The 21,945-nt window shown below is 35.3% G+C and overlaps 1 protein-coding gene across 2 annotated transcripts in view; it reads left to right on the top strand.

The window, feature by feature from the left end:
* Khc (kinesin heavy chain) overlaps positions 1-21,945 on the top strand; it is a 144,350-nt gene that overhangs the window by 60,366 nt on the left and 62,039 nt on the right. For both annotated transcript variants that reach the window (XM_069827446.1, XM_069827445.1), the window contains exons 3-7: positions 3,388-3,615; positions 9,613-9,756; positions 12,546-12,670; positions 16,311-16,564; positions 20,961-21,147. In XM_069827446.1, the coding sequence (XP_069683547.1) occupies positions 3,388-3,615; positions 9,613-9,756; positions 12,546-12,670; positions 16,311-16,564; positions 20,961-21,147 (938 nt within the window). The remainder of the gene's footprint in view (positions 1-3,387; positions 3,616-9,612; positions 9,757-12,545; positions 12,671-16,310; positions 16,565-20,960; positions 21,148-21,945) is intronic.

Raw genomic sequence — 21,945 nt, 5'->3', positions numbered from 1 at the left:
TGAGTGTGCCGGGTTAATATTAATTAACCAGTCATCACAAATATAAAAATACATCAAGACTGTCGCTGGGCAGTAACCTGAACACACGTTTCAGCGTCACATTTGTAGGGCTCTTGAGTTCTGCATTCACGACTGGCCTACGCCTGTATTCATTACACAACAGAGTGGGCCATGAAAATTTTAGCTCTCCTTGGCAACGGTTTGTTGTTAATTGTTTTTTGTATCTTTCCTGCGAGAAATAAAACTGTCCCTGAGTTTGACTTATTATATTGTATAACTCCATCTGTTAGCACAACCATAAAGCATCTAATATATGCTATAGAGTTACCAACAACGAAAAAAAAAATCACTTATTTCAGAACGTCTGAGAATCTTACATTTCACATACTGTAGAATAGCATTTGTCGATTTTTCATTGGAGGCAAGGAACACTTTAAAGAATTAGGAAAATTCTGCAGGTTTTCATAAATTATTGGGCACATTTCTGAATAAATCCTTGTAAAGCATAATACATATACGTACTTTGAATTTCTTACATATGAAGAGTTCGCGGGAAAAACGATGAATGTCACAGTTTTGTTAAGGTTGATGTCATTATCTAATTCAATGGATCACTGCGAAATTTAATGTTCTTATGAAAAATGGTAAAAAGGAGAATTATCACCATGAATACAGTAATCCTTTCCTTTATTTTCTATAGAAACAGCACTACATCTTGCAGTTATAGACACAATTAGATCATTATCTAATCCTTAACAGAAATTATGTGACATTCATCGTTTTTCCCGCGAACTCTTCGTATGTTTAAATTAACGCAATTTAAATTTAAAAAATTGAAATGTATTTCTGAAATGTATTAATGTCTTTGCTATGCAATACACATTTTGGTCCATCAAACTGTTACTCAAGGACACGGAATGAAGAATTTTCAATAGCACAAGTTTCAGCAGTTTGATAGTGTTTGCAGCGCCTTGGATGCTGTCATGTCAAAAACAATAATAAATCGTCAGTCTGCAGAATAGTCTCTTTAATGTTGTAAGATCTTATATTACCCATGCGCCTCAGTATTTAAAATAATTTTTCATAGACATTAAACAACTTGTTTCGTCATGATTCTTCATTTTTCTATATAGGCTATTACTGATTAATTACCAACTTCTTTAGTGTATTATTATTTATGATTTACCTTGCTTGACGATAACAATAGGAGTTTTGTCAGGATCCGTCTGTGCTTATCTATTTAACAAATATTATTAGTTTACAATATCTGTCACATTTATTTCGTTTTTAACGTTTTCGGTTTAATTAAGCCATCTTCAGAAAAGTTTATGCCTATATACATGAAAGTAGTACATGTGTATGTGATACAAATAAATAAACCAATTAAAATAAATCTCTGTAGAAGTAGGTGAACATACACTGAATTGAAACATTACTGTATTAAAACAGGACAACGTGAGCCATAATCAAAGTTATTAAATCGCACATGTTTTAACTTAATTTTAGTACGATGAAAGAGTAATGGAACAGAGAAAAATTCTCTCCGGCACCGGGATTTGAACCCGGGTTTTCAGCTCTACGTGCTGATGCTTTATCCACTAAGCCACACAGGATACCCACCCCGGCGTCGGACAGAATCGTCTCAGTTTAAGTTCCAACTCTTGGGTTCCCTCTAGTGGCCGCCCTCTTTCATTGTATGATGACGCAGAATGTCTGCATGGAAATATGATATGTGCTTTGGTACATTAAAATAATGTATATTAATTTTAGTATTTAAAAACTTTTAATAACTTTGATTATGGCTCACATAGCCCTGTTTTTAATACAGTAATGTTTTAATTCATTGTATGTTCACCTATTTCTACAGAGATTATTTTAATTGGTTTATTTATTTGTATCACATACACATGTGCTACTTCCATGTACATAGGCATAAACTTTTCTGAAGATGGCTTAATTAAGCCGAAAACGTTAAAAACGAAATAAATGTGACAAATATTGTGAACTAATAATATTCGTTAAATAGATAAGCACAGACGGATCCTGACAAAACTCCTATTGTTATTGTATCAGCTTATCGGCCCCCATCATGCCTTTCAAACTTGCTTGACTAGTTTCGAAGTCTTGTGCTCCATTGTCGAGACTAGCCATTGATCTGATTCCCATTATGCTGACTCAGTTTAAGAGAGCAGTGTATTATGATTAGTGATTGGAAGAATTTTAGTTTTGTCCTTTAAATTATGCACAAATTTGATTCAAACAAATGTAACATTTTCAAATTCCCTTTCAGTACATTTTTTCAATAATTTACAGACGTGGACAAATTATTAGCAAAATTGAAGATTTTTATTACATATTTTTACAAAATATAATTCTTCAGCTTAGACTACAGTTGACATTTTTGCGAATTTCGAAATTATTAGCAAAATTGAAGATTTGTATTGTATATTTTTTTTTTTTTTTTTTTTTACAAAATTTGACTCTTCAATTTGAACTACATTTGATATTTTTGGATATTTCCAAATTATTAGCAAAACTGAAGATTTTTATTATACATTTTTACAAAATTTGACTCTTCAATTTGGACTACAGTTTACATTTTGGATATTTCCAAATTATTAGCAAAACTGAAGATTTTTATTTTATATTTTTAAAAAATTTCACTCTTCAATTTAAACCGCAGTTGACATTTTTGCATATTTACAAATTATTAGCAAAATATGAAGATTTTTATTATATTATTTTTACAAAATTTGACTCTTCAATTTAAACTACAGTTGACATTTTTGCATATTTCTATCTATTGTAATAATAGAAATATGCAAAATTGTCAACTGTAGTCTAAATTGAAAAGTCAAATTTTGTAAACAGAATTATCATAAAAATCGTCAATTTTGTTAATAATTTGCCCACGTCTGTATTACCATTATTGGGAATTAAATCAATGGCTTTTTCAAAACACGCTATGAAATGTTTCATATAAAACATTTTTATCTCGGAAAGGAAGCAAAAACGAAAAAATTGTATTAAACTTTTTTGTTTGAAATATCTCAAAGAATAAAACCCCCTGAAATTTATGGCAATAATTACGGTCACCTTGTATATGTAATTCTTCAAAGTAACAAAATATATTCACTGTCATTTTATAGGTTGTCTAATAACTTTATACATCTTACTGCGTATTTCAGAATTTAGTGTAACGAACTTTGAAAAGCAGACTGTCTGTTACCTGTAATCAGTTAAGATAGAATTCTCGCTCTAGCAGTATAGAATTTTATTTTGGGTTCTGTAATTTAATATTTACAGTATTAGTCTTTCCCATGGTCTACACTTGTAAACGTAGATAACTCACAGTTGGAAATGAATGTGGTTGACCTTTTGTTACAGACGTCCTGTCAGGTTTCAACGGCACCATCTTCGCTTATGGACAGACATCATCAGGCAAAACGCACACGATGGAAGGGGTGATTGGCGACCCTGTGAAACAGGGCATCATACCCAGGATAGTGAATGACATCTTCAACCACATCTACGCAATGGAGGAGAACCTAGAGTTCCACATCAAGGTCTCCTACTTCGAAATCTACATGGACAAGATCAGGGATCTATTAGATGGTGAGTGTACTAAGAGCATGGCTTCTTTATGTGCTAGTCCTAGTCCCTCGAAGAACTTGTAGCTACAAGAGGAGATGGAAGGAAGGAAGTGAGTGTGAGGAGTTCTGAGACTGACCTTGAACAACGAGGGAAGTTTGGGAGGTGAGAGGAAGTGCCTGAGCAAGGGAGGGTCTGACAGAGTGAGGCTGAGGGAGTGATTGATTGACTTGAGTGATTAAATGATTGAAACAAGGGTGGCTAAGTGATGGGAAAAGTAATTGAATGGTTAAGTGTCCCAGTAATGACTGATTGAGTAGATAATTAAGTCGCTACTAATGGTTTAATTGCTGGGGTAATGACTTTATTGAATAATTAAGTGGTTGATCGAGAGAGAGTGATTGAGTTATTTAAGTAATTGAATCAGAGATTGATGAAGTGATCAGATTGATTAATGGAGGAATTAAGTCACTGACTGTGTATGTATGTATTTATTTATTTATTTATTTATTTATTTATTTACACTGCAAATGGACAAACACCCAGTGGCAATGGTACACACAATAAAATTACAATACACGATAATAATAATAATAATAATAATAATAATAATAATAATAATAATAATCTTCTTCTTCTTCTTCCCTTCAAGTATTAGGCCAAATGGCCTGTTACGATCTCACAGTTGAATTTTCAATCCAGTGCTTCTTTGGACGACCGAGAGATCTCTTCCCATTTGGACGATAGTGGAGCATGACTTTTGGGATTCTATCTCTATGCATGCGATGCAGATGATTTATCCAGTTGTTCTGATAATGTTTTACGTGATTAATTACAGGTTCTAGTTGTAATTCTTCCATTACATCGTCATTGCGTTTGTGATACCATTTCGTATATCCCGCTGTATATCTAATAAATTTCATTTCATTAGCCGTTATTCTGCTTTCGTCTTTCTTCCTCAATGTCCATGCCTCACTTCCGTAACAAAGTACAGGTCTCACCAAGGTCTTGTAAAGGCGAATTTGTACTAGGGAAGGTTTCATAATGGTGTTAATTAACCCCATTGTTTTGGTGTATTTAGAAATTTTCTGTGAAATGTCTACTTCATCGAAAAAAAGACAATGTGTATCCGAGATATGTAAAATAATTTATTCTTTCTAATATTTTTTAATCTAAACATATTTTTCTAGGCACAGGGTATTTTCCGCAGAAGGCCATAATTTTAGTTTTTTATTTATTGATTTTCATATCATATTTAATTCCAATTTTGTTAAAATTAAAAATTGAACTTTGTAATTCCTCTTCTGAGGATGCCACCAGAGCTAAATCGTCTGCAAAAAGTAATGAATCTGGTTGTAAATGTCTGTTGAGTTGTATATATCCATGAGGCAATTGTTTCCATTCTCAAATTATTTGATTCATATATATAATAAATAGCAACGGTGAAAGGCCGCAGCCTTGTCTTACTCCTGTATGAATTTCTGTCCAATGCAATAATTTATTGTCACGCCTTAATAATAATAATAATAATAATAATAATAATAATAATAATAATAATAATACATAAAATAACCTCATTAATAAGTAAACCTAATTTTGCATTACAACGTACATATGAAGGGTTTGCGGGAAAAACAATGAATGTCACGATTCTGTTAAGGTTGATGTCACTATCTAATTCAATGGATCACTACGAAATTTTGTGTTGTTCTTATGAAAACTGGTAAAAAAGAGAATTACCACCATGAATACAGTAATACTTTCGTTTATTTTCTATAGAAACAGCACTACATCTTGCAGTTATGGACTCAATTAGATCATTATCTAATCCTTAACAGAAATGTGACATTCATAGTTTTTCCCGCAAACCCTTCATCTGTATAAGCCCTATGTAATTTTCACATTGGTACTGATAATAATCTTTCACTTTACTCTCATCTCATTTACTGTACTGGCACTATGACACATTTCACTGATACTTTAGAACACATTTCACTGACACTATAGAACACGTTTCATTGACACTATAAATTATCACTGTTCGAAACTATTTTTTTTTTTAATCCAATGCCACCACGTTGTCTTTTCTGGTCTTCTCTCCTGGCCGTGGCTTAATTGTAACCCACTTCTGAGGTTGGGGTTCCTGGAAGGCGGAGTTACATTACCCCGATGATGTGATAGGATGATTATGATAATGTGGTGCCAGGAGAGGTCTTAAATCTAAACTTAACCTAAATTCCAGACCATGGACGAACACAGGAATAATCCCCTTTAAGGAAAAATTCCTGTGCTCTAACCGGGAATCGAACCCGGGACCTCATGAACTATAGCCAGATGCTCTGACCACTAGACCATGAGGCTGGTCTGTTGGAAACTATACACTGCACTTTAAAACCATAACTTCACTGACTCACCATGCTTCACTGATGCAACAGTTCAAATAAGACAAACAATTACACCCTTATTCATACTTATAAATATAAATACATTTAAACTATACATTTCTAGTTTAAGACCTCTTATAAGCCATTTTTAAATAATTTACAATTCAAACCAAGGGAATAACTCGTCAGGCTAAGTAAATACTTGTCACCTTAATTTTTATTTACACTTTATACACAACATTTTATGTTATTCTGGAATCTCTTTAACGAAGGACAGCCCTTAAAGACCGCTGAAGGTAGGTCATTTCAATCATTTATAGTTCTATTTAAAAATGAGAATTTACCTACATCCGTTTTCTGTTTCCTACATTTGATTTTAAAATCTTGATCGTTCCTATCTTAGTACCACCTACCATGAGGCGAGTGAATAGTCTGATGGATGGGTGGATAGATGGATGTGGTTAATAAAATAATAGTTGAGTGAATGGTTCAATGAATGAATGAATAAGTGGTTGAGTAATACAATAGAGTAAAAGAATGAATGTGAATGAATGGATGGAAGAATGGGTGAGTGGTTGAGTGAAAGAGTAAATGAATGAATGTGTGGTTAAATGAGTGATTGAGTGAGTGTTGTTTAGTAGTACAGTCATGGAAAATAATAATTTTAAACTTCTTAGTATTATTGTGGACAGCACACTTACTTGGGCAGACCATGTTGATTCTGTCAAGAGTAATATTTCTTCTGCGAAATTTGAAAATGTATGTTCCGAAGAATTACATTAGAGTTGTCTATTTTTCTTATTTTCATAGTATACTTTCTTATGGACTGCTTTTATGGGGTAATAGTTCTCATACTGATAAGGTACTTATGTTACAAAAAAAAAAGCTATTAGAATTACAACTAATTCATCAATGAAGGCACACTGCAGACCGTTATTTGTAAATGAAAAAATAATGACTGTAACATCACTGCATATTTATCAAGTCCTAAATTTCGTTAAAGAAAATTCACACATGTTGACACATAGGAATGATGTTCATATATACAACGCCAGAAACCGTGACCTTTTTGACATACCTAAGTGTAGGCTGACTAAAACAATGAATAATTATTTTATTATGTCGTTAAAAATAGCAAATAAATTCCCAAGATATCTTTTTAATCTGGAAAGGAAGTCTTTTAACAGACTTGTCTCTGGTTGGTTAATCAACAAACCATTTTATGAAATTACAGTGAAACCTGTCTAAAGCGGCCATCTGTAGTTACCTTGTAAAATGGCCGTTTTATCAGGTGGCCGCTTGATTAAGGTTGCGGTTTTTTATGAATCAGTATGAAAGTACTGAATTTCATTCACTTTATAGTATTGTGTGCATATTAATGTCAGCCTCTTCCATTCTTGCAACTAGCCTTTTCAAAACTCGCTTACAGTACCTCAGTTTAAATTAATGGATAATACCTTGATCAAGGGGCTGGACGTGTGATATCCGCTCTAACCACCCATTACTAGCAAAAAAATTGCTTACATTGAGTTCTTTGGTAATTTCAAGAGCTTTCTCTTGAATTATATACCCGCTTACTGGCAATTTCTTTGCCCTCGCACACTTGAACCATTCGTAAACGAAATCATTCACATTACTAAACACAGATTGTCTCTTCCTTTTTTGGCCACCACGCATATTTCTCTCTCATTCTTTTAATATTTCATCTTTATTCTTAATTATACCGTTTATTTGTGTCCTTCCACATTTGAATATTTCTGCAATTTTTCTCGCACATGTTCCCTTCTCACTTTCTTCAATCATTTTTCGTCTCGCCTCTAAACTTAACACCACTCTAGATTTATTGTTAGATATGATTTCTCTCTCAAACTAACTTCACAATTCCTCTGAATCAACTGAATGAAAAGAAGAAAAATTCGTAAAAGCTGGCCCAAATAGAGAAAGATAGAGAGTGGAGAAAAAATAAAAAAATTCGAATGGTTAACTACTGACCTAAAACATACTGTTACATTTTTCGATAGAAAAATGTCCGTGTTTCAAACCTTTAAAAACGAGTAAGAATTTAAAGCTGTGCAGGGTTGGAGTGGAAAGTGACAAAAGAGTCATAAAACAGTAACCAACTAACCCCAAGATATGGAGGGTGTACTGTTGTACACTTAGCTATTGTCCTCGTGACATTGCTTCCTGCCCTCTAACCATTGAAGAAATAGGTCAGACAGTATCCATGAAAAGATTTTTTTGTTGGACAGTGACTGTTATAGTCAGGTTCCAATCCAAATAGATCCCGGCCGCTGGCCGGCTCAAGAGGTGGCCGCTAAATAAAGAGAGAATTTGTATTGATCTTATGGAAAATCCAATTGGTTCCAGAGAAAATTGGCCTTTTGGTCAGGTGGCCGTTTAAATGAAGTGACCACAAAGGCAGGTTTCACTGTAATGAGTTTTTTAATGTCAATGTTGTTGAGAGTTTTTGAATTAATTTTATTGTTTTGTTTTTTATTACTGACTTTGTCAATTGCACAATGTTGTGTGCTCTGACTGTACCATACTGAATATACTGATCAGCGTACAGGGAGTTACAAGTATGGACACTTAGCGTCGATATCTTTGATGTAGCAGGACTGATTTCAGTGACCTTCAAACCAGCTTGAGCTTGAGATTCTGCTTTTTCCCTAGAGTTGGTGCTGACATCACAGCAGCTAGCAGTCGACACAGCGGAAATATAACACATACAGTTCTGTGGCCAGGAGGAAAAAGGTCTTAAATTTTATACTTTTCAGGAGAGCAGTAGAAAGATTGAAATTGAAATTGGTGTCAGTTATGCAGTTCTTTTAATTAAGTTGTTTTTCCTGGATATTATTTGTTTACATTTCTTCTAATATAGGTAATGTTGCTCATATAACAATTTTCTTCATTATTTCCAAAAATAGTGGTCCTCCAGCTTGGGGGTTGGGCGAAGGGCTAACAACCCATCACCGTGAAAAACAGCTTGTTACGAAACCTAACAATAAGCCTTGGAATGGGTCTGATTCTCTGATTTATAAAACAGTTATATTACCGGTTGTTCTGTATGGCTGTGAAACTTTGACTCTCACTTTGAGAGAGGAACAGAGGTTAAGGGTGTTTGAGAATAAGGTTCTTAGGAAAATATTTGGGGCTAAGAGGGATGAAGTTACAGGAGAATGGAGAAAGTTACATAACACAGAATTGCACGCATTGTATTCTTCACCTGACATAATTAGGAACATTAAATCCAGACGTTTGAGATGGGCAGGGCATGTAGCACGTATGGGCGAATCCAGAAATGCATATAGAGTGTTAGTTGGGAGGCCGGAGGGAAAAAGACCTTTGGAGAGGTCGAGACGTAGATGGGAGGATAATATTAAAATGGATTTAAGGGAGGTGGGATATGATGGTAGAGGCTGGATTAATCTTGCTCAGGATAGGGACCGATGGCGGGCTTATGTGAGGGTGGCAATGAACCTCCGGGTTCCTTAAAAGCCAGTAAGTAAGTAAGTAACCACAGTTGGAAGCAATGAAGCAACAAACGAATTTTCAGAAAATAGAATTGGGAGTTGTGTTGATATGCTTGTTGCATTTAATGTTTCCCTCAAGTTGAAGTGAGTTCGTTTCTTTGCAGTGTCCAAGGTGAACTTGAGCGTACATGAAGACAAGAATAGAGTCCCGTTTGTGAAGGGTGCTACTGAGCGATTTGTGTCAAGTCCAGAGGAAGTGTTTGAAGTAATCGAAGAAGGAAAGGCAAATCGACATATTGCTGTAACAAGTGAGTATCTTCACTGCATGGTCCTTAATTTGGTGTTGCAGTTATTGACGTTCCCCCCCCCCCTTTACAAATTTGATAAATGATTTACTACATTTGTTAAGATTTATTTCGCGGGCTTAGAATGACAAGGTTCTATCTGACAATTTTTAGCAAAATTGAGATTTTTGTTGCATTAATTCTGTTACTTCACAGCTATCTACCATATAAATTATATGTTGATATCTCAATTATTGTTAGTGGTGAAGTTAGTTTGAAAAGGTTCTTATCTGCATTGATTTTATTAAGAACCAAACTTTTAAAATGCTCTCCTGTAAAATTTACTGAACACTAGATAGAACCTTGTTATTCTGAACCCTGTAACAGTCCCTCACTACACCAGTGTTTAAGTAAGGAAACTTTGAAAACCAAATAAATTCAGAAAAAAGAGAAAAATCCAAAATTACAATACAGTAAAACCCCGATAAGATGCTGTTCAAGGGACCGGGTGTAAACCGCGTATTAACTGGGACCACGTATTAGGCGGGTATACTAATTTTGACTTATATACAGTATCTATTAGCATTTTTCTTTATTGAAATACATGATTCATGAAAGGTAATACAGTATTACTCCATTATATAATTACTATACTGTACGTCAAAGACATTTACAATATGTGCTGTACTTAATTCTTTCGGAAAAAAGTAATTTATAGTTGTTTGCCATGTGCGTGTTCTCCAAGTCCTCATGTTCACCACACTTCAGTTTCCTGCGATTATATCTTCCCAACGACGTCGCAGCTGTAGTGATTGAGTCGCGATTTTTTTATATCATTCGTAATATCAATAATGGGATTCCTAATGAATCAGAGAGTTGTTTCTGAGTAAGAGTACTGTTCTCATCGTACTTTCGTAAGATTTCCAATTTTTCCGACACAGAAAGCGCTTTTCGTTAACACTCATTGTAATCACATTCACAGACACTTGAATACACTAAAGGACAACAAACTGCCCAGCAAAAATTTCCATAATTTTATTACGGCAGAGTGAGGAATGCTGTTGAGAGAGAGGGTTAGCAAGAGGGTGGGGTATTGTAACTGTATGTAGGCTTTAACCACGCAGGTAAGGAGTCGAATAAGAGAGCGTAGCAAGAGGGTGGGGTATACTAAGGTATGAAGTATGAAGGTTCAAATGCGCAGGTAAAGGGTCGAATACCAATACTTTTCAGGTTAATGGCACCAGTGAGTTCAGTGACCAAGATGTTTCATTGCTGTTACAGTACATTGCTGAAAATTACATCGAAAATATTCCACAAAAACAGCGTATTATGCGGGACTTGAGCACAACAAACGGGGTATTTTATAAAGGCGTTATATATGAAATGTGCAGGGACCGGACAAAAAAAGCGTATTACACGGGATAGCGTAATAAGCGGGCGCGTCTTATCGAGGTTTCACTGTATCTCCCTTTATTATAATTATCTCTTAAATAGAATTAGCACCAAACTTTCAACAATTAATAACAAGAATATTCCCTTTAATTATAATCTTTCTCTTAAACAGAATCAACAGCAAACTTCCAAAAAAATAAATAAGATTATTTCATTCAGTGGCAGCTTCTTTTACATATCTGTTAAAATCTGCTAACCCACACATAACCCATCTCACAATCACAGTCTCCAAGTTTCCGGTGTATACTCATCACATACCAAAGGTCAAGTTTCGGTTGGTTGATCTCTCCAACTGAGTTGATTCTGCCCTCGTAACGACCCGCATCAGGCCAAGTCTCCAACTGATGCCGCGTTCCAACCGTCATCCCCCTCCCCTCGAGCATTCAAGTAGGAGGTGGAAGGGGATCGACTCATGCGCACCGAAATAGTTAAAGTTTGATACACCGGAAACCATTTTATAATAGTACATTATGCAACGAGCCTATAATGATAGTAATTAAGACGCGAGTATGTTTGTTTATGAAACGAGCGCAAGCGAGTTTCATAATTTTCATACGAGCGTCTTAATTACCATTATAGGCAAGTTTCATACGACTTTTTATGCTCGACCATATTTCTAACTTGAAATTATTCAGAAGTATTCATTTTATTTGTATCTGACTGAAGATCGGAAGTGACCTTGTGCATAGCCCGTATATTGTGAGATGCGCGCAGACGCGAAAGTATTGATTTTTTCCGAGGAACAATAATGTCATTGACCTTGATGTACTGGTAGAGAATAACATGAACTAATTTTGATATAACCTGGAAATTGATTTAGAATTGAAAAACGAGATGACAAATTGAATTTATTTGAATATTATTTACAATTAACGCTAATTATTATAGTAACAGAACATGACCTTCTGCGACAGTATTGGATTTCCAGCCTCCGTGACGTTTCCCTCGTCTTTGGATTGCATATCCGAGAATAATCGAAAACCTGAACTTTAATGAATAGGTGTACTTTAATGACATGCATTAAAGGACTGCTACCAGGTGTATAATTACTACATTTCGGCATGGTCGAGCATAAAGATACATATAGAGGAAAGATAGCCGAATTTTCATTCTGTCGGATCATAATATTAAAGATGCAAACATACCGTGACAACCCTCGATTTGTTTATATCTATGATAAAGTTTTCTTAGATTGAAGAAAATTATAAATAAAAGATGGTAATTGGTGGAGTGATAAAAATAGATGTACTTTGTGTTAAAACACGTTGTTGATTCTGCGTTTGGCCCACAATGTTCAGGTAGTATGTTGTCAACATTTCTTCTATTGTTGGGTTTAATGGCGTTGTGTCACATTGTTTCAGATATGAATGAACACAGTTCTCGTTCTCATAGTGTATTCCTGATCAACGTAAAACAAGAAAATTTGGAAAATCAGAAGAAATTATCTGGTAAACTTTACCTTGTTGACTTGGCTGGTAGTGAAAAGGTAAGCTGATTTCACTCTTGTGGTGCTTCTAATGTTTGATGGTGTGTCATTGTTATTGCAGTTAGTATAATTAATATAATTAAATATGTACCAAACCTATATGCACATAGAATTATTCCAATTCAGAAACAACTACGTAAATTAAAAGAACTCCAAAAGGAAATAACATTTCAATGGATACCTGATCATTGTGGCATACCTGGAAACGAGAAAGTCGATAATATTGCAAAACAGGCAACATATTTGCAACCAAGACCTCTTCAAGTGATAACTCTATCCAGTGCTTTTGCTTCAGTAAAGTCTCATTTTACAAACCTATGGATCAACAATTGGCTCTCTTCTGACAAAGGAAAAATTTTACAGTCTATACAAAAGAAACCAAATGACCTGGAAATGTACAAAAACTTGCCCAGACATGTTCAAACATTTTTAACAAGAGCCAGAACAGATAACATTGTCACTCAATTGTACCTACACTGATTTCACATTTCTGATAATCCTACTTGTCTGTCGTGTAATAATCATGATGAAGATCTGGAACACATTCTTCTATACTGTCCATTCATAAACCACAAAAGAAGTAAATTAAAATCATCAGTACCAGTTGCAGAAGACACAGCCCTGCAGTATATATTAACTACACCCCACCTCTGGCTACTAGCAACGGACATCTATAATGAATACCGATCAAAATACCCCTCATTTCTCGTAAAAAGCAACTGAATAGACTGCAGTGGACTGTAGTGGACTTTATGTTGTCAGCAAACAGCTGGATACATTAAGAAGATTGATTGATTACAACAGTCAAGAGTTTGCTTTAGGAAAAGGACTCAAAATTTAAAGTTTCGAGAAACCTGAATTTTAAAGCTTCATGTTACTGTGAAAAATCCATTAACACACTCTAATTTTAAACTTAAAAGTATATATAAAAAATAATCAACAGAATTTGGAGTAATTTCAACAATCCTTTGATTTTTCAAAACAACATGAAGCTTTAAAATGCAGGTTTTTCAAAACTTTTAAATTTTTAGTTGTTTCTTCCCTTTTAAATTGGGCTGCCATTATAATAATAATAATAATTTTTTAATAAAAAAGCCGCCCTAAATAAGGGTTCGAGTAGATCGGCCTACTAATCAATTCATAAAGATTAATCATGAAAACCAATTGTGTGACAATTTGAAAGGAAAAAGAAAACATTAAGATAAATGATACGAAAACATAGGAAATCATTTACAGTAAAAGTTTGTTAGGTGCAAATGATTACTAATTATAGCTAAGGATGATTTTAACACATGAGATCCTATGGCATCTATTGTTGCATCAGAAATTTTAAATTGTTTAAGTTGATTTAAAGTTTCTCGTGGGATCGTGCCACGGGCACCGAACATGAGCCCAAAAACTGTCCAATGTGTGATGTGATATTGTGCTCCAAGATGCTGACAACAAGGCTCATATATGACTTATTTTTCACGACACACCTCTTGTGGCTGTTGCTCGTGCATCTCGAAACGGATTGTGGGATAAAGAATGACACCCTTATCCTTCTGCCGATCAATTATGATGATATCAGCCCGTGTAGTAGAGCCATCAGAAGAGACGCAACCAACCTCCTCATAAACCTCATAGGAAGCATTCTGATGGATTGAAGCTGCGATGAGAGAACGAACCGTATTATGTTTGTTTATTTGACTATATATGACATTTTGTTTTTTGATAAGGAAATCTTGGTGTATGTAAATATCATTTAAGAGAACCACATCATGATATTATGCCAAACAGCTGATCTGCTATTATTTTCATATGGTCATGCGCGCTCTTGGGACATTTAACTGTAGATACTTCTTTTCTCATTGGTGTAGAAGATAAAATTTCTACATTTTTCAGTCTTCAAAATGCAATAATTCTGGCATTATTACTCTGGCATGAATTTGCATAATATATTTAACATAATGAACAATCCCACTTGAGGAATTTTTTATATCTTCATTTTTGTGTGAAATAGAAATTTATTGTTTTTTTATTTTGGATTTTAAGATTATATTTGATCATTTTTAGAAAAAACTTTCAGTGAAGTATTTTCAAAATTACCTTAGATTTGTCACATGGTCAGTAAGCTTTCATTTGAGCCCCAGAACATACATTTGTGCCAGAGGATGATATAGTTACAGTTGGAACCACCAATTCTGGTGAATGACCTTGCTGACAGTGCTATTTGTTGTCCTTCATGAAAGAGTTGGAGATAACATTTTCCTCCACTGGTATCATTGTTATGAAACATACAAATGGACAACAGTACAGTCCGAGTGGATAATTTGTAATGTGCCGCAAGCAACTTTTGTTCACAATGATTTTACAGTACGTCTCCCAGTACGTGTAATATTTGTTTAGTTTTTGGAGGTGACTCTCCAGAGTCCAATAGAGTACTCGGGCATGCATGTTTACTCTTATGTCCTACCCATTCCAGCTGTGACAGAGATAACAACCGATCTTGCAGCGGTGAGTAACTCGCACTCGAATTCACATTAACAAAATCCATCTGCCTAAATCGCTGGCGCCCACTATAACTCGGTATCAGTATTTTTTCTTTACTTGGTTATTTAACGACGCTACTATGTTAAGGGGAGAGGATGGTATTTTTTTGTGAAAAATGAGTAAATTAAAAAAAAAATCCTTAAAATATTCTGTGATATGTGTGGAATGCATAGCATAACATTTTGTGGGTATTTGTGCCCTTATCAGATGTTGAGTCGCCATTTTTAAACTTCCTGCGTTATGGATTTTTAAATCATTCACCCACTTTTATTGTTGTTTCCGGTAAATTAAATTTTCAAAAAAAAAATTTTTTCTTCTTTAAAATACCCTTTGATATATGTGGAATGCATTGCATAACATTTTGTGGGTATTTGTGCCCTTATCGGATGTTGAGACGTCATTTTTAAACTTCCTGCGCTATGGATTTTTAAATCACACGCCCACTTTTATCGGTTTCCAATAACTTCATTTTTTTTGCTACATTGCCAGACAAAAATGGATATAATTTCTGAACTATTAAAGATACATGCATGAAATTTAGAACACACATTCTTTAGACTATTAGGAAACTTTTCTCTCTAACAGAATTTTGTTAATTGATTTCATTTTAAAAATACGTCCGTTTGTTTGCAAGAAAGGAAATCAGAAAATTGTTATTAAATTTTAATTGTTTATTTTACAAACATAGGGACTAATATCAAAATTCTGTTACAGATAGTTTGTAGAACATGCTTTTGCAAATACATTGCAAAAAACTGTTTGAATCTATCTTTAAAAACGGTTTAGATATATCGGTTTTAGTACAATCCTGCATTGGGTATATTTTTTCAAATTTAGACCCCCAAATAATTTTTTTCAAAATATTTTTATTTGGTTAAGTTGCCACAGCTATGAGCTCTCTACATACAAAAAATTAATATTTTACACCAAATAGGAAAAAAGTTAAAAAAAATACCATCCTCTCCCCTTAAATCATTTACGGGTACAAAAACAACTATGTCCTGCTCCTTAAGAATTAAAGAACGAAGACGAATTGTCCATTGGTTTGTACAGTATTGTGGTGTGATACAGGGTGGTTGATAATATAGGATTACGTTGCTGTTTGCAGGTGAGCAAGACTGGTGCAGAAGGCACTGTGTTGGACGAAGCCAAGAACATCAACAAATCGCTCTCTGCCCTTGGTAACGTAATTTCAGCCCTGGCTGATGGGAACAAGACTCACATTCCATACCGAGACTCGAAACTAACCCGAATCCTGCAGGAATCCCTCGGTGGAAATGCTCGCACTACCATAATCATCTGCTGCTCTCCTGCTAGCTTCAACGAAGCCGAGACGAAATCCACCCTCGAGTTCGGAAAACGGTGAGAGTGAATACTTGTACTGTCAACAAAGTACAAACCCCGCTGATAAAATTCCATTATGTAAGATGAAGTTTTACTTGTAATTTTACAATGAAGACCATTATTTGTGCCCTATGGCCATTTTTTATTGAAAAATAACAAAAAGTGGCCGTCATGACGAGCTACAGTTAATAGCTGTTAAAATAAAACTGAAATAATTTTGAAATCGTTAGCAGAATGCTAGTTTTGTAGAGTTTAAAAATATACATTCAGTTCTGGATATAGTGAACTCGGTTATAGTGAACATTCAGCTATAGTGAACCTAAATCGTTGGTCCCGACCCGCATACATTAAAAAGTACATTAATATTTCCGTTTATAGTGAACCTAAAACTAGAACTTCCCCAAGAAAATGGAATTTCAAAATGGCCAAAATGGTAATTTAGGAAACCCTTTCTCCTATAAACTTCCAAGAATATGTTCAGAACAAAATCTCAAACCTTCTACTTTTTAATAAAAATAATAATCCGTGGTGCTACATCCCGTGAAGGGCCTAGACCGACCAGCCGGCTGCTGGCCTCACGCCCACATGCTGAAGCAGAGGTGGACGATCATCCAACCAGATTGGGGGTATCGTGTGATTAGCACGATGATCCCCCCCAGCCATTATAGCTGGTATTCGCAACCGGATTTCGCTACCTATCGTAGCTCCCCAAGTGCATCACGATGCTGGGTGGGCACTGGTCCCATACACTGGCCGAAATTTCATGAAAAAATTTCTTCCCACATGAGGAATCGAACCAGCGCGCATTCCGTAACGCGAGTCCTAACGGGATGCCTTAGACCGCGACGCCACGGCGCGGGACTCTTCTACTCCTTAAGTACGTTAAAAAACAAAGGATTTGTTCAGCTTCCTGGACAGTTTGAAATATGTTAAAGAGAATAGTGTACGCAGTGAGGGATAAGGGAAGGATTAGTTCTGACTCCTTTAAAAGAGATTATTAGAAGAATAGGAAGAGAAAGTGTTTTCTTTTGTAAAAGGGAGTAGAGTGATGACTAAGTGGTAAATACAAGAAGGGTTATAGTATAATGGTCTTCAACCTTCCCTCCTGCATCTTTGTAAAAGTGAACCCAGGGAAATTCCAAGGCAGAGTACACAATAGCATACCTCTAGTGGGAAGAGGTGCGAAATCGGTCAGTGCCTACTACCTACATGGTCAGATTAGATTCAAGTTTCGAACTGTGAACATCAGGATGTCAAAGCGTAAAGTGTTTAAGTTGGAAGATACAGTGAACATTAGTACTGATATTGAACGTGGTCTGACCCAAACAGACATTAATACTTTATTTACAGCAACGTCAGTAGTATAAAAACAGACACTTCGGGTTTAGTGAACCTCGAATATAGTGAACGAAATATGCTGGTCTGCAAGAAGTTCACTATAACCAGAGTTGACTGCAGTATCATGATCATAAAATGCATTATTTTGGACCGAGATTTCAGAGATTAATAAGATTAATGACAATACATTTAAGTGACCTTAAAATCGCACATATATTAGACTTGTAGTGCACAGGACTAAATTCAAAATCTCTCGTTGTATTATAATTCAGAAATTACGAGCACGAAAAACGCAGATAACAGCTCCCTTATACTTGAAATGATAAGAAATGAAGAATTCGGGGCTGCTATGGCAGCTACCTGAATCTTTGCGTTACTCTGTTTATACCTTTAACTAACGATAGTCTTGCAAATCAGTCTTCTTTTTCTCCTTTTCATTCAAGATGCAGAGGCATTTGTGTACAAAGTATGTGACTCTGTAGGACGAGGACTAACTACAGGGGTGTGGATTATTTAATATGTAATATGAGACACTAAGTTTCACTCCTGAAATAGGCTCTTTGTAGTTTCTGTACTTCACAATCTAAAGGCCCGCTCTCACTTAGCAGAATCAAACCAAATCAAATTGAAATGAAAAGTGTGCTTCCCCTCACATCTAGGGGAATCGAACCGAACAATAGGCCTACTTTTATGTTTTGTGTTCTGTCATACAAAAGAGGATAATTCTGAACAAGATTTATCAATTTCTCTTCATTCATATTAAATAGTGATTTTTGTATGCGTACTATTTCAGCAATAACGTTCAATAGTAAATGAATTAAACCTTAGAAGCCGGAAGACTTATACCACTACTGCACCCAAATGTGTAACTCTTAACCAGGGGTTCGTATACCTGCATATTCAGTAAACTCGTGTTGGGTTCATTAGCCGAGTGGTTTAAAGCGCACAAGATATGTCCGGCCAGCATATTGTGCCAAAGATCGCAGGTTTGCGTCCCAGCTACTGCAGTCAATTGAGCCTGTGGTAAAGGATGGGAGGGCCCATGTAAAACAATTCGTGTAAAGGTACACATGAGGTTCGTTCCAACAACAGTCAGGAACCGTCCATAACCATCGTGAGCATGCGCAGTACAACAAAAGCGTTCCAACACAATCCGAACCAGTCCTGAACCGGAAACATGTACTGCAGTCTGGCGTTCCAACAAGCTTTTGACACGGATTCGGGACGGTCAAAAATAGTCCGTGGATTGAGGCATGTACGGAAGAGTACGCAAGACGCGCATGCGCATAAGCTCACCAACGTCTCCTGGATACTGAAGAAAGACATGATCGACTGTTCACATCAATGAGGTTAAGATGAAAAGTGACAGTACAGACGAATAATAAAACTAGAGATTTAATTTAAATTTTCGCCAAAAAGAAAGGGAATGGAAATTATTTGGGTACTGAAACAGTTAATTACAATTTCAACATGCAGCTTTGATTAAAAGTGTAATAAATAACGTACATACATTAATAATTAAAAAAAAAAAAAGAACTATTTTTAGATGAGAGTTCCCCAGTACATGACACTGAATTAGCGGAATTCTTGCCTTCCATATTTTTTGTCATCTTTTTATAGAAAATGATCGAAATTATATTTTCTTCAATTAGAATTAGCTGCAAAACGATAATAATAATAAGCATCCCGTTCTTAGCAAAGATGATCACAGTTATAGCATCTCTGGATTTAGTACATAACGATCCACGAAAGCGTTCCAACAGTGTCCAGTCCAGTTTCAATCCCATAGCAGATGCTCAACTAGCGCATGCGCATAAGATGGTACAGGAACCGTACATGAGCTGATCCATGAACCGCTTGTTGGAACGAACCTATGGAAGCTGACGGTGTTTCAGTTGACTGCAGTTGAAAAGATTTTGCTTCTTTTTTAATTAAGAAAAAAAAAATTACAGAAAAAAATTTTGTTATTGTTTTAATGAAGTGCAATGTCCTTATTGTTATATAAAATTAAATAATGTCAACGTATGTTACACATAACATACAATTTATAACATTATATCACGTCATGACTATAATACTAGCTGGCCGCTATAATGGACGCACGGCTCCTAAAGGTTAAGCCGCCAAGAGTGGATATGGTTCATTTGTTTTTTGACAAAGGCTTCACGAGAACTTATGATCATACCACAGTATAGAGAACATACAGTAAAGACACCTAAGCCATTTCGTGGGAACAAATTCTGAGGGCGCATATCACGAAACCGGGTGTATTATCTGGAACCTCCACCAGATGGATCTCCATCTACGACAGGGCTGGCATTATTTAATATTAACTGAAAACATTCATTACTCATCTTTTAACAATTTTAAAGACATGAGGCAAAGGAATGGCAATATAACCATAATAATAATTACTTCCGTATGCAATCATCATGAAAATATTCACTAATTGACGCTAACGTTCAAGTCACTGTTTGAGGCTTATGTTGGTAAAATTGATCCAAGTACAACATAGTACATCATGGCGTCCGTTGCGGTGAAGTGCGAACATGAACGTCAACAATGGATATAAGTATTTTGACTTCCTAGCGACATAATATTAATGATCGATAATATACATACAAGATTATTCGTATTACTGACCAATAAAATAAATATTTTACTAATATTTTGATAGTGGTTTGATACTAGCGACATAGTTGGATTCATTGAGAACTAGACCTTACTGAGCTTGAATTTAGTGCCAACAACATCAAAGATGCCGACAAGAATTGTCCCTACTGATTCTTCTTATACTGTGATCATACCCGAAACAAGAAATTCTGTTCCAGCAGTGGGAGAAATATTCTAGTTCCTGATTAGATTCGACATGCCGCTTTCAGCTTTCTTCCGTTTAAACACATTGTGAAGAAAATTCTGTTCAATTCGATTCCGCTAAGTGTAAGCGGGCCTTCAGACTGGTTCTTTCTTGCAAGGACTGAATTTGCCCTTGACACTTGAAAGTTCAAGCTTAAGTTTACTGACTGGAGAGGGAATGTGACACAGCATGACATGGTGCATATCGGTGCTGTTGCAGAGCAAAGACCATCAAGAACGTCGTTTGCGTGAACGAGGAGCTGACAGCCGAGGAATGGAAGCGCCGATACGAGAAGGAGAAAGAGAAGGTGGCTCGGCTGAAGGGAAAGCTGGAGAAACTGGAGCTGGAGCTGAGCAGGTGGCGCTCTGGAGAGACTGTGAATGTCGAGGAGCAGGTTAACTTGCAGGTAAGGACTAGGACAAAATATTGCTCCTTGCAGCTTGTTATAAATGCTTATAAATAAACCAGTCCAAATGCACGTGAAATATCCTGGGAAGAGGGGTGAATTTTGAGCTGAGGAAGGATTTCCCTCCATCCCAGAATAACTCCTGATCATTAGAATTACTTTCATATATTACTATGAATACAGTAGTGGGCAAACTAATACTGTATTAAGTCATATGCAGTACTCTTGTCTCTACTACATCATAACAGTACATTTTGTAAATGTATAATAGTTTTTTTTTTACATGCTTTAATGCTAGAATAGTATAAAACATTGTATGTAACACATGTATAATCTTCATTATTAACACTCTTGAAAATACACAAGTTACATACAGACGTGGACAAATTATTAGCATAATTGAAGATTTGTGTTGTATATTTTTACAAAATTTGACTCTTCAATTTAGACTACGGATGACATCTTTGCGTATTTCCAAATTATTAGAAAAATTGAAAATTTGTGTTGTATATTTTTACAAAATTTGACTCTTCAATTTAGACTACGGATGACTTCTTTGCTTATTTCCAAATTATTAGAAAAATTGAAGATTTGTGTTGTATATTTTTACAAAATTTGACTCTTCAATTTAGACTACGGATGACATCTTTGCGTATTTCCAAATTATTAGAAAAATTGAAGATTTGTGTTGTATATTTTTACAAAATTTGACTCTTCAATTTAGACTACGGATGACATCTTTGCGTATTTCCAAATTATTAGAAAAATTGAAGATTTGTGTTGTATATTTTTACAAAA

The sequence above is a fragment of the Periplaneta americana genome, chromosome 6, assembly GCF_040183065.1.
Source record: "Periplaneta americana isolate PAMFEO1 chromosome 6, P.americana_PAMFEO1_priV1, whole genome shotgun sequence".
In the NCBI taxonomy this organism is placed as follows: domain Eukaryota; kingdom Metazoa; phylum Arthropoda; class Insecta; order Blattodea; family Blattidae; genus Periplaneta; species Periplaneta americana.
Note: the sequence above shows the minus strand (reverse complement) of the source record. Positions and strands in the feature narration are given on the sequence as shown.